General features: G+C 37.3%; 2 protein-coding genes across 2 annotated transcripts in view; one reads left to right on the top strand and one right to left on the bottom strand.

Annotated features, from left to right (window-relative positions):
- The window catches only part of MCMBP (minichromosome maintenance complex binding protein), a 33,151-nt gene extending 29,051 nt beyond the window's left edge, over window positions 1-4,100 (top strand). The window contains exons 13-16 of the mRNA XM_072624173.1: window positions 45-178; window positions 2,709-2,873; window positions 3,160-3,248; window positions 3,677-4,100. Coding sequence (XP_072480274.1) covers window positions 45-178; window positions 2,709-2,873; window positions 3,160-3,248; window positions 3,677-3,803 — 515 coding nt within the window. The 3' untranslated portion in view covers window positions 3,804-4,100. The remainder of the gene's footprint in view (window positions 1-44; window positions 179-2,708; window positions 2,874-3,159; window positions 3,249-3,676) is intronic.
- A 3,299-nt stretch (window positions 4,101-7,399) lies between these two features.
- The window catches only part of INPP5F (inositol polyphosphate-5-phosphatase F), an 86,892-nt gene continuing 79,428 nt past the window's right edge, over window positions 7,400-14,863 (bottom strand). Inside the window, exons 16-20 of the mRNA XM_072624157.1 lie at window positions 14,616-14,687; window positions 14,364-14,437; window positions 11,491-11,619; window positions 10,892-10,979; window positions 7,400-9,910 (exon numbers count right to left, since the gene is read on the bottom strand). Of these exons, the coding sequence (XP_072480258.1) occupies window positions 8,764-9,910; window positions 10,892-10,979; window positions 11,491-11,619; window positions 14,364-14,437; window positions 14,616-14,687 (1,510 nt within the window). The 3' untranslated portion in view covers window positions 7,400-8,763. The remainder of the gene's footprint in view (window positions 9,911-10,891; window positions 10,980-11,490; window positions 11,620-14,363; window positions 14,438-14,615; window positions 14,688-14,863) is intronic.

Here is a 14,863-nt window from a genome sequence, read left to right as displayed (position 1 = left end):
CATAGGTAAAATCAAATAATAAAAAAAATCTTCTCTTTTATTAGGAGTCCACAATGTAACAGCACTGGGCAACCTGATTACTTGGCAGAAAGTGGATTATGACTTTAACTACCATCAAATGGAATTTCCTTGCAATATTAATGTACTTATTACTTCAGAGGGAAGATCACTCCTCCCGGTATGTTGAGGGATTTTTGAGTGAAGGGAAATTATACTGATAGGTGTGTGAATATAAGCATACATTTTCTTCTTCTGTTTCTTGTCACTCATTTTCTTTCCCAAAGGTAGTTATTTACTTTTATTCAGGCAGTAGAATCATTTTAAATATACAAATAATGTTTTTATTTCACTTCATAATGATGTTAACACACATTGTTCAAAAGAGGTTTTATAACAAGAAGTTTAAAACTGTCCAATTGTGTAGTATTATTACCATTTGTAAGAAAAAGAGCCATTTTCAACCACAGCTGAAAACTATAGGTGTTTTAAAAAGTTGTCAGCCCCTCCTGTTTCATAATTGTTTTCCTCAATTGATGTTGTCTAATTAACACCTTTATGTTAATTGCTACCTTTAGGAGTTTTGGTCAGGATTTTGCCTCTTAATTATTTTTATTTGTCTTCCAGTAAAATCTGAAGTATTATTAGAGCTATCATGAAAGTGTCAACTTTCATGTAGCCTTTCTTGTGCGGCCTTTTTTTCAACCAGTATAAAAACAGACATTTGAATAAACTAACAGAGTTGGAGTTAGGAAGTGTTAGGTCATTCCCTTGAGATTTTTAGGGCAAAAAAAGCACCCATCAAGAGTTATATTTAGGGATATCAACTATTTTACTTTAATAGAGTTCTGAGGTCATGGAATAATTGTGGGAAAAGAACTAGCTGCAGAGTATTCCCAGAAACGTTCTAAATTCTAAAAAAGCAGAGTCATAGTTAAATGTCATTGTTGGTTCTGCCCTTGAATTAACTTTTCCTGTGAATTTCCAGTGCTTCTTCTACATTTATTCCGATATAGCAGGCTTCCATATGCTTTCTAGGCCAGGAAGCACCTCCTTAATATGCTTATCTTCTCGCCAACAGAGATGTGATAGCCAGTGGCAAAACCAGTTTAGAATACAAGTTTACTTGTAAAAGAGTTGTGGAGGAGAATATGTGAAAGATAATGAGCAAAAGCCCAGAAGTCTTAAAAAAACAAAGAAACAAGTAGGAGAGGGCAATGTTTACATAGAACTTGAGAAACAATTAAGCTAGATCATCTTGAAAGAACTGAAAAGATAAGGAAAATGGAAGGGATATTCAGAAAAGGTTTCTCTTTCTTCCTCCCTCCTTCCCTCCCTAACTGCGTATATCACGGGGACAGGAGAGAGGTGGAGAAGGAAAAATTCAGTGAAGCAAAGATCATTTCGGACATGATTGATAAAGGAAGTGCCAGTTTGGAGTATGTAAGAAATAAGACAGATTTAAAAGGGTAATAATTTCTTAGGCTGTATTTGTGTGATAGACTGCATGTGGCCCTCTGGAGATACCTAGTAAGACAGGCAAGAAGTAACATTTTGTACCAGTATTCTTGTGTTTAACAGAAACAATACAATTTTAGTAACACTCATGGAGAGATTTTTCCTTGTCTTAAAGACAAGACTACCAACATTAATGCATTATATCAATATGAGCTCTTATTCCAAAAGAATGGAAAATATTACAGGCAGTATTGTAACCAAAAAGAAAAGGTAATGGTAGCTGCTGAGCTAAAATGGCACTTCTCTATCTTTGTAAGATTCTTGTGAAAATGGTTTATGTACATGTATGTTAAGGGTTGTCTTTCATGTAAGCAAGGAAAGAACTGGCCGATTGTTGAGTTAGTAAGGTGACTGGAAAAGATCATGCCATGTGTCTTTTATGATGGCTGCCCAAAAAAAGGCATCTAACTTAAGAAAATAGCCCTTTGGAAAGGGGGGGAAATATCCTCCCTACAAAATTTCCTTCCATGCATATGTTCAGATTATCTAAAATTTCTTGATAGGTGAAACTGCAGAGGTAACTTAGTTCTGAGTGACATAAGTATCAGTGACAGCAGAACACAAAAGTGCTCATTCTAGGTGTTGCTACTGTCAAAGGAGCATACATCCCTAGAAATCTTCAAGCACTGGATAGTGAAGTCCCTGTTCGTGCTGATTCTTTTGAGCATTAGGTTTTCTCAAGAGGATGCATGGCCACCAGGTGTCAGACTAGCTATCCACATAGGAAATTATTATGGGTATGAAGAATGGGATGTTCCAGATTTTCTCATATAGTTGGTTAGTTCAGCTTCTTGTTATCTTGTTCAGACATTACAGATGAAATTAGTGCACAGCATTTTCAGTAATCCCAAGCTGCCTTATACTGACTGCAAAAGAATATTTCTTTAAGCAGTAATGTTCTCATGACTTTTATTTGCCTCAGAATTTTGGAACCCTTCAATGCAAAACCTATTTGAGATTTTTTTTTAAATACAACCACCTTTTTCCTATTAAATTTGTATCTTAGTCTGATTTTCTTAACTTTTCCTATGATTATGATTCTTCTATATTCATTATTGAAAATTTATCAACTTATTTAATAATAACACATTTGCCTTTAACAAAAGTTAGTACCCATACTGTAACCAGAAACATTCAGATCCTTTTAACTGTTTAGAAACTTGGAAATAATCATATTTTGCTTTTCTTTATAGTCAGATTGCCAGGTCCACTTGCAACCACAAATAATTCCACCAAATATGGAAGAATATATGAGCAGTCTTCTCACAGCAGTACTTCCTTCTGTCTTGAATAAATTCCGCATTTATCTGACTCTTTTGCGATTGTTGGACTATAGCATATCTGATGAGGTAACCAAGGTATGTTTGAGGCAAAGGGTGTTCTCTTTTAATAGTTGATGTTTTGGGTTTGAGGTTTTGTTTTTTTAATTAAGTTCCTGTGTATAAGGTAGCAATGTTAAGGATACAAAATTGGGGGGGGATAAAGTGGGGAAATAGAAATGGTTTTTGTAAGAAGTCAGAAATAATCAGATTAGGAAATACTTAAATCCAGGATGATTTATGTGGCTTTGAGCAAGTCATTTCACCTTGATATGCCTTAGCTTCCTTATGATATTTTATTTTAATGTTTGATATTTTAATATAGGCAGTTGAAGATGACTTTGTTGAAATGCGCAAGAATGACCCACAGAGCATAACAGCTGATGACCTCCATCGATTGCTGGTTGTAGCTAGGTAATTATCACTCTCTTTAGCAAATTAGGAATAGTTTTCTCTCTTTAATATTTCTTTAAAATATTTTTTGTTGCAGTAGGTAAAGTCGATGCTTTGATGAGCCATTAAGAAAAAAATGCATGCTTTATATTCTAAAGTCTGTAAAGGTAATGAGCAGTAACATGTTCTTTAGAAAGATCTTTTATAGGTATATATGGCTATTGCAGAATAAGAACTTCCCCCCCTCAGGCTGCATTTCTAATATGTGGGATATTAATATGTGTTCAGCATACTGAGATTCCAGTCCTAGCTCTTCCTTGCTCAGTAGCCCATCTCTTCATTAGATTACATCTGCTACATGGACTCTGTGGTCCCTTCCAGATCTTTCGTGTTTAGATAAGGTGCATTAGGTCACTTTGTTCTCAAATTGTTTTTTGTATTTCACACAGGTTCTTGTCCCTAAGTGCTGGTCAGACAACACTGTCAAGAGAGAGGTGGCTACGAGCAAAGCAGCTGGAGTCTTTACGAAAAACCAGGCTTCAACAACAGAAATGTGTTAATGGAAATGAACTTTAAAATATTTTTCTTTCTTTTATTTTAGTTTAACAGATTACGAAGAGTAACGTGCAGACTGCAACAAGATTATTGTAAAATTGAAATATCATTTATACCATATTGTTTTGTAGATTATTTGTATCAAAACAAATGACTTTTCCTTGAAATCCAAATCATGCCTGAAAACAACTGAAGTTTATATGGTGTTCAGTAAGGCCTTCTTTTAAACTTACTGCTTTTATGAAGTTTTTGAAGTTTTTTTGTAATTAAACTGGTAACTGTGCAAATTATTTGATATTAAAGATTTAATATTGGTAACACTGTTGATTTAGCTGCCTCATCACTCTGCCTTCAGGAGCTGTTTCAGTGGAGGATGGAGAGAGAAAATGAAGTAGGTTTGAATAACTACATTATTGTCCTCTTCATGCTTTAAGAGGCAGATTACTACAATGAGCCATCAAATCCAGCTTTTTTTTCACTGTCTTCTATTCTCTTTTAACAGAGAGGTTAAGTTTCCTTAGACTAAGGGGAGCTGCTTTTAATTTCAAAAGAATTAAGAGCCGTGTGTGTGTGTGTGTGTGTGTGTGTGTGTGTGTGTACTTATATTTTTTTTAAGATAGCATTTAGAACACCTTTAGAACTAACTTAGAATTGAGAACGTTCTTACTCAACTTGGTCCTTCAGATAATTTTCCCAGACTCTTTTATTCTATTTTCCCCCTAATTCTGTGCTAAACTGGAGAATATTGGTTACTTACTTACCTTGGTAGTTAATTTTGACGGTTACAGTAAAATCTTGATATAGCATAATTTGCATATGCTACATTTCATCTGCAGCATTTTCATATGCTGCAGATTGGTATGTTCCTAAAGCATAAAATAATTTTTATAACAAAATAGTCAATATTTATTTTGTTTCATTTTTTGAAGAACTGCCTTAAAGAGTCAGCTTCTTTGGCTTGTTTTACCCTCCACACAAATGAGTAAAGTTCTCAGTTAAGTTTTAACTAGATAATAAATGTTTTATATCCTTTATAGGATATGTATCTTTATATCCTATATAGCCAGAAACTTGGTGGCCTGTAAGGATGAATTATAGTGAAAATGTGGGGTACAGGAAACATACGTAGAATATGTGTCCTGTTTCAAGATGGGGGCATCCCACTAATTGCTTATCTGGTCTGAAAAAAGGGGGCTGTACCTTGAGGTATATTCACTCTTTCCCCCTGAAATGTTTCAATGAGAGTGAATCAGATTACAGAAATGTAAGTAAAAGACTGCGAGATGCCAGATGATACCAACCCAGCACCCTACAAACAAAACACAGAGAATGAATGTAAAGGAAATGTCTTGTCTATGCAAGGGAACACCTGCAGTTTAACTGGGGGAGGGGAGGAAGGACTAACTGGCATGGTAGAGTCAATGTGGTGTGTGGGAGAGCCGTTCCAGTCATGGCAGACAAAGATCAACACAAGAATGAGAATGGAGGTGCACGTACATTTTGGCCAAATCCTAGAAACATGAGTTTCACAAGCAAGGAGTGGAACTCTCCCCACCTTTAGAGAGTCTTCACTTTTTGCTTCTAGCCTCTCTTTTTCTTACATGGTTACCATGCTAGTTCATGCTCATCACTTCTTGCCTGTACTACTGCAGTACTAGTTGTTCTGCATTTACTTTCTTTTCTTAATCCCATGACAGACCTACAGCATAAGTCATTCCTTTGCTCAAAAAGCTCAAGTAGAGCTCTATTGTTTTCTAAGATAAAATATAAAAATTCCTCTTGGGCATTAATGCCTATCACTAGTTCTGAAAGTCTAGCTTTGTCTAGGTTTATCACACATTATTCTCCTTTATATTCTATATTTAATTTTCACATTCCAATTCAGCTAGTCTGCTTGCTGTTTCTCCGATACAATCTCTGTGCCTTTCTACAAGCACCTTGCATGACTTACATTTACCCCCTTCTTATCCCCACCTTGTTACCTTAATTTAAACCTTAGCTCATCATATCTCCTGCATGACCCACTCTCTGCTAAAGGGCACTTAGGTGGTACAGTGGCTACAGCACCTGTGGAGGAGTCAGGAGGACCTGAGTTCAAATCTCACCTCAGACACTTGACACCCACTAGCTGTGTGACCTTGGGCAAGTCACTGAACCCCAATTGCTTCATCCTGGGTCACCTCCAGTCATCCTGATGAATATCTGGTCACTGGATTCAGGTGGCTCTGGAGGAGAAGTGAGGCTGGTGACCTGCACAGCCCTCTCTCACTCAAAGTCAAGTGCAAGTCATGTCATCATTTCTCTGATGGCATAGTCTTCTTGAGCAACAAAGGATAAACACATCTACTCTCTTCTGTGCCAGGCACCTTTTCCCTGGAAATTACAACTGGCTGTCAGTACAAATAATACTGAGAAGTGGTCACATTCTAATTCACTCTGCCTATTTCCAGTGGGCTGGAACCATCTGCCATATTTTACAAAATTGTAATTCTGAACAATGAATTCAAATACTTGCAACCCCTCATAGGAATTATTCTTTGTAGTAATGTGTGTGAATGAAAAGGAAGAAAGGTTAAAGATGAGGATGAGGGTTTGTGTCTAGATGATGGGATAAGATAGTGGAGAGCAGCAGGTCTGGGAGATGTAGAGTCTGAGGGGGCAGTAAGACCCTTCAATTAAAAGGAATATTCAGGAAGCAGCTGGAAAAGCTAAGGACAATTCTTGGTAATTTCTATGACTGAAGTTATGGAAGTTACTGGGCCAAGGGCACGAGGTGCCAGGATAGAATGAGGGATACTAGATCCAAAGTTGCAGTGGTCACAGAGAATGAGCACAAAAAAGATATTCGATTCAGTCCCGAGGAAGTCATTGGTGACAATGAAGAGATATTTCAGTAAATGTAGTTTGAATGTCAAAAGCAACCTTTATCAAATTAGAGAATTACACACACACAGATCTTGTGCTGAATGTCAGCTTTTGTCCATATTACATAAAAGTAGGGTGCTTAATTTTCCTTGTTTCAAGAAGGAAATAAAAGCATCCTTCTTATTTAATTTTGGGAATTCATCCATGTATTTAAATTTTTGTTGAATTTATTTTGATTGGAAAACAAATTATTATCCTAGTAAATGAACTTGAGAAACTTGGTTTAAGTTGGCCTTAAGACATACTATGGTTTTTACCTCTATGAGTTCCCTTCCATTTCATTCAATCAACCAGTATTTGTTTATTAGATTTCACACTAAAATAATAAATACTGGGAATTTCATTTAGGAGTTTCAATTATACTTAAGCTACTATGGGTTACTGACTGGGAGAGATGTTCTCTAAAGGCCTACAAACGGAAATCTGGCAACCTTGTAAGAAAAAAATGAAGCACCATGGTTCAAATATTTGGGTTTCACACGAGTAATTAAGAGTTAAAATCATTTATTTTTAGAGATCTGGATTTTGAAGACTTTTTAAGAATGTTATAAAAATACTTAGTACCAAATGAAAGAAGTTAAGAATGGGAGAGAAGGTTGAAATAGAACATTTTTGTTTTTCTAATAGCACAACCTGTCATTCTGCAGTCAAGTCTAAACCTATATATATTTAAATCTGAAACATCAGGAAGCTAATTTGGAATTAAATTTTTTTATTAAAATATTTCTCATATACATCCCTTTGCATTAAAATACAATAGTTTATTTTAAATATACAATGACAAGATTTTATTGACACAGGAAAAACACCCACATCACTGATAAAACATTAATAAATAACAAAAGTTAAAATGCTTACCAAAGTTTCAGCAGACATAATCTATTCAGCTGATAATCACATCAACACCAAAGGAAGGCTCTTGAGCCACTGTACTACAATTACAACACATATTTGAGATACCATGTGCAGTCTACCCACAGGACACATACTAAAACACAGGCACGCACTGGGTTTTACACGGTGAGGAGGGTAATAGCTCAAAACCAAAGTTTTAATGGTCTTGAAGTCAGCTACCTTTTTTTCTACAGTATCTTACATGAAAATGTCATGGGAAAATGCCCATTATGAATTGCTAGAAACAAATTTCATTTCTATTCATACTTAGAAGTTCCTAATAAATACCCAATAAGCAGTGCACACATAAAGTAGTTTTCACTTCATTCCTGAAAGCACTTTAGAAGGCTCTTAGGGTATCCCCGCAGTGAATGGTCACACAGTTCAGATATGTTCAGATTTATTTTAACAACTGAGCTTTTAAGTGCTCCTAGACTGCATATGCAAATGTGCAGGCAGTAATATATTCTGATTTCTGTAAGTGGATAATCAGGTCAAAGGGTACCTCATTCCTGACTATAGTACCCCCAAATTAGCTCTTTATAGGGAGATGGATGTTTAAACAAAATCACAAAAGCAATCATTTATTTTTTTTGCATCTCAAACATTTTCCCACATCCAATCAGTCCTAAAACAACCATTTTCAAAACTCCAGTAACTAACCAGCTTATCAATTACCTTACTAGAAACACTAACACAGAAATGAAACTACAGTAGGCTCTTAGTCAATGGAACACACAACTAAAACAAGGATTAAAATACACAAATCCCCCAAATAAACATAATATACCTTATAGATAAAATATTTTATTTTTAGCTGTGAATTACCAATTAGGTAAATGTGTCCAGAACCAGACTTTTAGTGGAAGGCATTTTACAGACTGTCCCCAAATTATGGATTTTGGAATTTAAATGAATAATAGCTTGTTTGATAGTGCCAGTGTATAAACTACCTGCTGAGGTCAAAATATTCTGTGAATATCATCTCAGTGCTCTTAGAAATTCTGAATCCTGCTCAGAAAGTCTCAAAACTATCCTCCAAAAATACATAATTTGCAGTTTTGATCCCCACATTCAGGCAGTACTAGTTACAATGGTATTTTGGTATGAAATAATTTTCTTCAGATTATGTACAAGCCATTGAAGAACTATTTGTGGTTGGCTAAATCTGGATTATTCTAGTCTGACACTGGGTAAACATGTCTTTAAGTTCATTTTGTTTGACCACATTAACTACCTCATGTTCTGCTGGACTCTTCTGGACTTTAGCAACTGCAAAGTTTATCCCATGGGTTAGTCCAGCTTGGGTAATATTTGCAACCTGAACCATGGAACTTCTGATCTTTGCAAAAGGTGAGACTGCTCTACTACCATTACTTTCTGCAGGGGAAGGGGTTGGGTTAGGTCCTGCCTCAAGGTCAAGTACACTAGATCCAGAGCCTGGGGTTTTCTGAGCTGTAGCAAAATTAGGTGGTTCGACTGACAAAAAATGTGGTCCCATCTCAGAAGGGACATCCAGCTTAGAAGGTCGAGAAGGCATCTCCTTCATTACTTCTGACTTGGCTTCTTTAGTCTTACGCTCATCAGTGGCAGACTGACAGCCTTCCTCAGGAGCCTGTTGAGAAGCAGACTCAGTCTCTAATGGCCGTGTCACTTTATTTTGAGCATCTTGTACAAACCTATGACAATAAGCATCTATGGGTTTAGCAAAGTCAATTAATAAGCTGTCAGCAGAAGGACTTTTCCTCATTGGAGATGGCAGCCCTGTTCCCAGGTTAGTTCCATGTGGTACAACCATTTCTGAAGGAACATGAATGGTAATGTCAGTGCCACTTATAGACTGAGATCGACTGCCTAATCTTGGAGCTGAAGCAATGATGCCACAACTAGGAAGAACATAGTCCACTGGCCCTACATTTTCTAAGGAATTAGCTACTTGCCTGTCCTCTTCACACTTTGAATTTGTAAGGTACTCATCGGAATGGAATGAGTCATCTGAAGATATCTCCTCATCAGATTGTACCTGAACTTTACTATCCATTACACCTGTACTTTCCATTGTTTCAAGACTACTATCTGACTTCCAAAGATTCACTGTTAAGTTAGGTTTTAAAAAGTTGACTTTCACTTCAGGTTTTGTGAAGCTTCCTAGTTTGCGTAGGTTGCCAATACTGACGTTGGATTTGGTCTGTTTCACTTTTTGATTTAGAGATGAAAATTTGCTCATCAAAAAATTCTTTCCTTGAGCCAGAGATCCTTGGTTTTGAGCTCTAATCCCAAGGATGTCCTCATGAGGTTTACTACTCTTCCTATAAATCAGAGGAAAAAAAGTTAAGAATTTCTGTACAAAGTTCTACTATGAAAACAAATCAGTTACATTTCAAAGACTACTAAAAAGCTACCTAAAATGCCCATTTCACAAAGATGAGTAATCTTAGTAAGTAGAAAGAAGATTGGAATTGGAGCCCAAAGCCCTAGGGTCAAGTCATTTTATCTATATCTGATCATTGGTTTATTGATCTGCAAAACTTTCATTAGGTTTCAGGGAGGAACAAACAAAATAATGAACAGTGAAAAAGTAAGCTACTCTCATCAGTATCATCATATTGATTAATATAACCAAATTATAGAGACTTTTGCAACAGCATATTTAATCATATCATGTAGAAACTATTATGGGAGGATGGAAGAAAAGAAAAAAGTTTTATAAAAGTGTGAAAGCAAAGATTATTTATGTTACATTATTAAAAATACTACTTAGAGTTTGACAGACCATCAGCACCAACTAGGATTAATAAGATACCTGTATAAACTTAACTTTTCAGTTAAAAATAGATCATCTAAATCTAACCCTTTGAAATAGATTACTGTCTTTAGAAAAACCAACGAAAAATATTCCATTCTTTATATGATATTTTGGGCAAAACTTCTCCCACAATTTACAAAAGTAGCATTTCCCAAACCTTATTTTGTAAAAACCCTGGTATTCTGCAGAATGTCGATCTGACATAATAAGATAATATTTAGCTGATAAAGTTTATTTTGCTTTTAAATTTCCCTGAATTTTTTTATGCTAAACGTACCCTATACCTCAAAAGTCTCCTAGACCAGCTGGCCTAGCCCTACTCAAAAGCAAGACTCAATATTTTTTTTCTTCTTTAGAAGCCTAAGAAATACCATATGTGTGTGTGTGTGTGTGTGTGTATGTGTGTGTATGTGTGCGTTTCACACACACCTCCCACTTTTTCCTAGTAACCCTAAAAAATGAGGGGAGGAATAAACTCACTCACCTCTCAAGTTTTTTCTCTATGATGGGCACATCTAAACCCATGGCTTGCTTGGTGATCTGCAGCATCTCTGCAATGCACTGAAGAGTATCTGAAACCCAATTTACAACCTGTCAGCCTCTAAAAATACACTTTAAAAAGAGCCAATCTAACCTAAAATGCAATTTGATGCTAGTCGGCAGAGTTATTCTCTTCTATGGAAGAAAATTTATCCCCACTAAAAAAATATATCCTAAAGTCCCAAAACAACAACACTGAAAGATCCTTACAGAAAGTGTCCCCAGAATCCTAATGCAGTTTTAGTAGCTTAAATCTCTGACCTCCTTCAGCATTAGTGCTAACATGTTAACAGATGTGCAGAACACCACTTGCTATGTCCCAAAAGGAAGAGTATGTCCTGATGTTTGTATTAAATGGGAGATGTGGCAGTGTGTCTGCAGCTTATATATATACTGCAAGGTCAAAATGAGAATTTATCAATGTAATCCATGTCCTCCATCATCTGTGACCTTTTTAAAAATCACATCCTGCCTCAGGATAAACCATCTGCTCAGGCCACCTATCCCCACTCAGAATGAAGACACAATTTCTCTTACTCTTACCTTTTCCATCCTCTTCGTGGTTACGCACCACCGCACGAAGGGTATGAAAATAGCCGCTCATTTCTTTATGTTTATAGTGTAATCTCATGCAAGAAAACTTTGGTTTCCCAAAAAGAGTAGGTTCAGGACCTAGAAACCCCAAATGAGTATCATAAATATAGCACAAGTCACCTTTAGTACAGCACAAACCCCATTTAACACTTTTGTCAGTCTTAGTCATTCGGTCAATAAACACTTACTATGTGCCAAGCACTGTGTAAACACTGGGGATGCAAAAAGAGGTAAAAGACGCTCCCTACTCTCAAGGAGGTAACAATCTAACGGGGGAGACAAAAAGCAAACAATCTACATGTTGGATAAATAGGAAATAACAGAAGGAAGACCTAAAATTTAGAGGGGCTGGGAAAGGCTTCCTGTAGAACATGGGATTTAAGTTGGAACTTAAAGGAATTCAGGAAAACCAGTAAACAGAGAGGAGGAGGAAGAGCATTCCAGGCATGGGGAGAGACAGAGAAAACGCCCAGAGCCAAGAGATGATGTGTCACATAGGAGGAACAGCCAGGAGGCCAGTGGCACAGGACCAAAGCGAGTACATGTGAGAAGAATGGAAAGGTAGGTGGGGGCTAGGTTAAGGAAGGCCTCTGAATACCAAACAGAAGTATTTGTATTTGATCCTGGAGGCAATAATGAGCCACTAGAGTTTACTGAGTGGGGAGTGGGAGAGATGCCTGGGTGTGACTTAGTTTTTGTATCTGCCCTTTAGAGAGACAACTTTAGTAGCCAAAGGGAAGACAGAAGGAAGTGAGGAGAAATTTGAGGCAGGTAGGCTATTGCCACAGTCCAGGATTGAGGTGATGAGGGCCTGCACCAGAGGGGTGGCAGTGTCAGAGGAGAGAAGGGGGCATATTCCAATGTTACAAATGTCAAATCAATGGGCCCTGGCAACAGACTGAATATGGCGGGGAGTAGGGGTGACACATCATGAGAAGCCCAGGATGACTCCTAGGTTATGAGCCTGAAGGACTGGAAGGATGGCATTGCCCTTTACAGCAATAAGAATGGTAGGTGGGCAAAGGGCTTTTAGGGGGGAAAATTACGAGTTCAGTTTTGGACAGACTGAGTTAAGATGTCTACCAGACATCCAGTTTGAGATTTGGAGATAATGGAACATGTGGAGATGTGACACAGGAGGTCAAACAGAAGTTAAGGCAGGATAGGGAGACCTGAGAATTATCAACCACAAATATGGCAATTAAATCCATGGTAGAGTTAATGAAATTACTAAGTGAAGAAGTATAGGACAAGTGGGCCCAGGATAAAACTCTATGGGACATTTATGGTTATGGGCTATGGTATGGATGAAGACTGAACGAAGGAGACTGAGAAGGAGTGATCACATTGGCAGGAAGAGAACCAGGAGGGAGCAGAATCCCCCAAACCCAGAGAGTGCCAAGGAGAAGATGATCAATAATCTCAGAAGCTGCAGAGAGGTCAACAAGAATGAACAAGAAGTTATTGGGTTTGACAAACAGGGTATCACTGATAATGGAGGAGAAAGAGTTTGGGTAGATGGATAAGGCTCAGAAAGCAGGATGAGTGGAGAGAAAGTGGAGGCACATGTCATAGATGGCCTTTATGAAGAACTGAGTCACAAATGGCTAGAAATTAAGGCTGAGAGTTAGTGGGAATGGAAGCATTGAGAGAGGACTTTTTGAGGATGGGGGAGACATGGGGATGTTCACAGTCAGCAGACAGGGGAAGACTGAAATAAATGATAGGGTGGGGATAACAGAGACAACAATCTGTTGGAGGAGATGGGATGGAACAGGATCACTGGTAGAGAGGTTAGTTTTGGTAAATAGTAATCATGTAAGGTGGGTAGAGGAGAAGACAATGGCAGAAGGCATCTGACTGATAAATGAGGAAGAGAGGAGACAGGGAAGCTTATGCCAAATGGCCTCAATTTTTTTTCTGTAAAATATGAGGCAAAGTTCTCAGTTGAAAGGGTAGGGGGAGAGGAAGCCATGGGATCCTTCAGGAGGGATGAAAAGGTTTGAAATAACTTCTGTGTGAATGGGAGTTGATGAAGCTGTAGAGATGGACTAATTAGAAGAAAGAGGGCCAAGCTGAGATTGTAGAACATAAATTTGTTGTGAAGCCAGCCTTCACTCTGCTTCATGTATAGGTGTTAAGATATCAGATAGTGGCAGCTCCAACCCACGGCTGAGGCTTAGCAGCGCATAATCAGTGAAATGATGAAGAGGCTGGAGACTAAGACAGTAGGGTAGTGCTAAATTGGCTCACCAAGGGGCCAAGATGGGGGAAAAAAGGGAGAGAGTATAGCCTACATGGCCCAAGAGAGAAGTGTCAGGCTAGGGACTAAAGGTCAGGGTGTAGGCAAAAAGTAGGGTTTGTTAATGAGAGGAAGAAGGAAAGGTGGAAAGCCAGTATGTTATGGTTAGATAAGGGGATTTTGGAATTCTTGAACATGATGGTGATATATTTCTGTCTAAAAGAGGAGAGAAAAAACATTAACTTTTCACTAGAGAAACATAACTCAATCATGATTTTTAAAAAGAAATCTGTCTTGTCCTTTTGGCTCACAGAACCAAAATATTTTGAGGGCTGTTGCAGTATTTAATGAAAAAAATAAATAGTTGGTCACTGTCACCATCACTGAAGGTCAGTCTTCAAAATTAATGCAATGGAAAAAAAACTTAGTTGTTACTGAAGTATGTCATTTACTGAGAAGCAGAAGAGTTCCCAAAAGTCCAGAAAATAGCTTTCTGGTTCTAAAACAAAGTCATATTAGTTGCTTAACCTTTTTGAAGAAACAAGATAGTATTTCAACAACCTAAATATTCAAATTTTACCTATTTCTATTTTCTCCAAGTTTTCCAGACTCAGTCTTTGATACTGATTTACTTTATCAACTTCATCATCATAACTAGAGAGAGGAAGAAATAGAATAAAGATTAAAATAGAAAATATTCAGCTTAAGTACATGAAATAATTCAGAACTACTAAGCAGTTAAAAATAATAGAATCATATAAAAGGGACATGCAATTTAAGAAAACACCTAATACTTTTAAAATGAGAGCTTTTTAATCAATGTGCAACTTACTAGGCCACGTAGTATGCAGAGTTAGAAAGCAGCAGCAGCACATCCACATCTTTATGAGTAGCATCAATGAGGCTAAAAAACACAGCAAGGATCAGGGAAAAACGATTTTCATGACAATCCAGACTTGAAGTCACCAAGTACAGATGTGCACAAAAGGACAAACAGTACGACTGCTTAAAATTCAGAGATAAAATATAGTCTGTCCACAGATAACGGAGGCCTCAATCCTATTCTGATTATTACTTGGT

Source organism: Notamacropus eugenii, chromosome 1 (assembly GCF_028372415.1).
Source record: "Notamacropus eugenii isolate mMacEug1 chromosome 1, mMacEug1.pri_v2, whole genome shotgun sequence".
Classification (NCBI taxonomy): domain Eukaryota; kingdom Metazoa; phylum Chordata; class Mammalia; order Diprotodontia; family Macropodidae; genus Notamacropus; species Notamacropus eugenii.
Note: the sequence above shows the minus strand (reverse complement) of the source record. Positions and strands in the feature narration are given on the sequence as shown.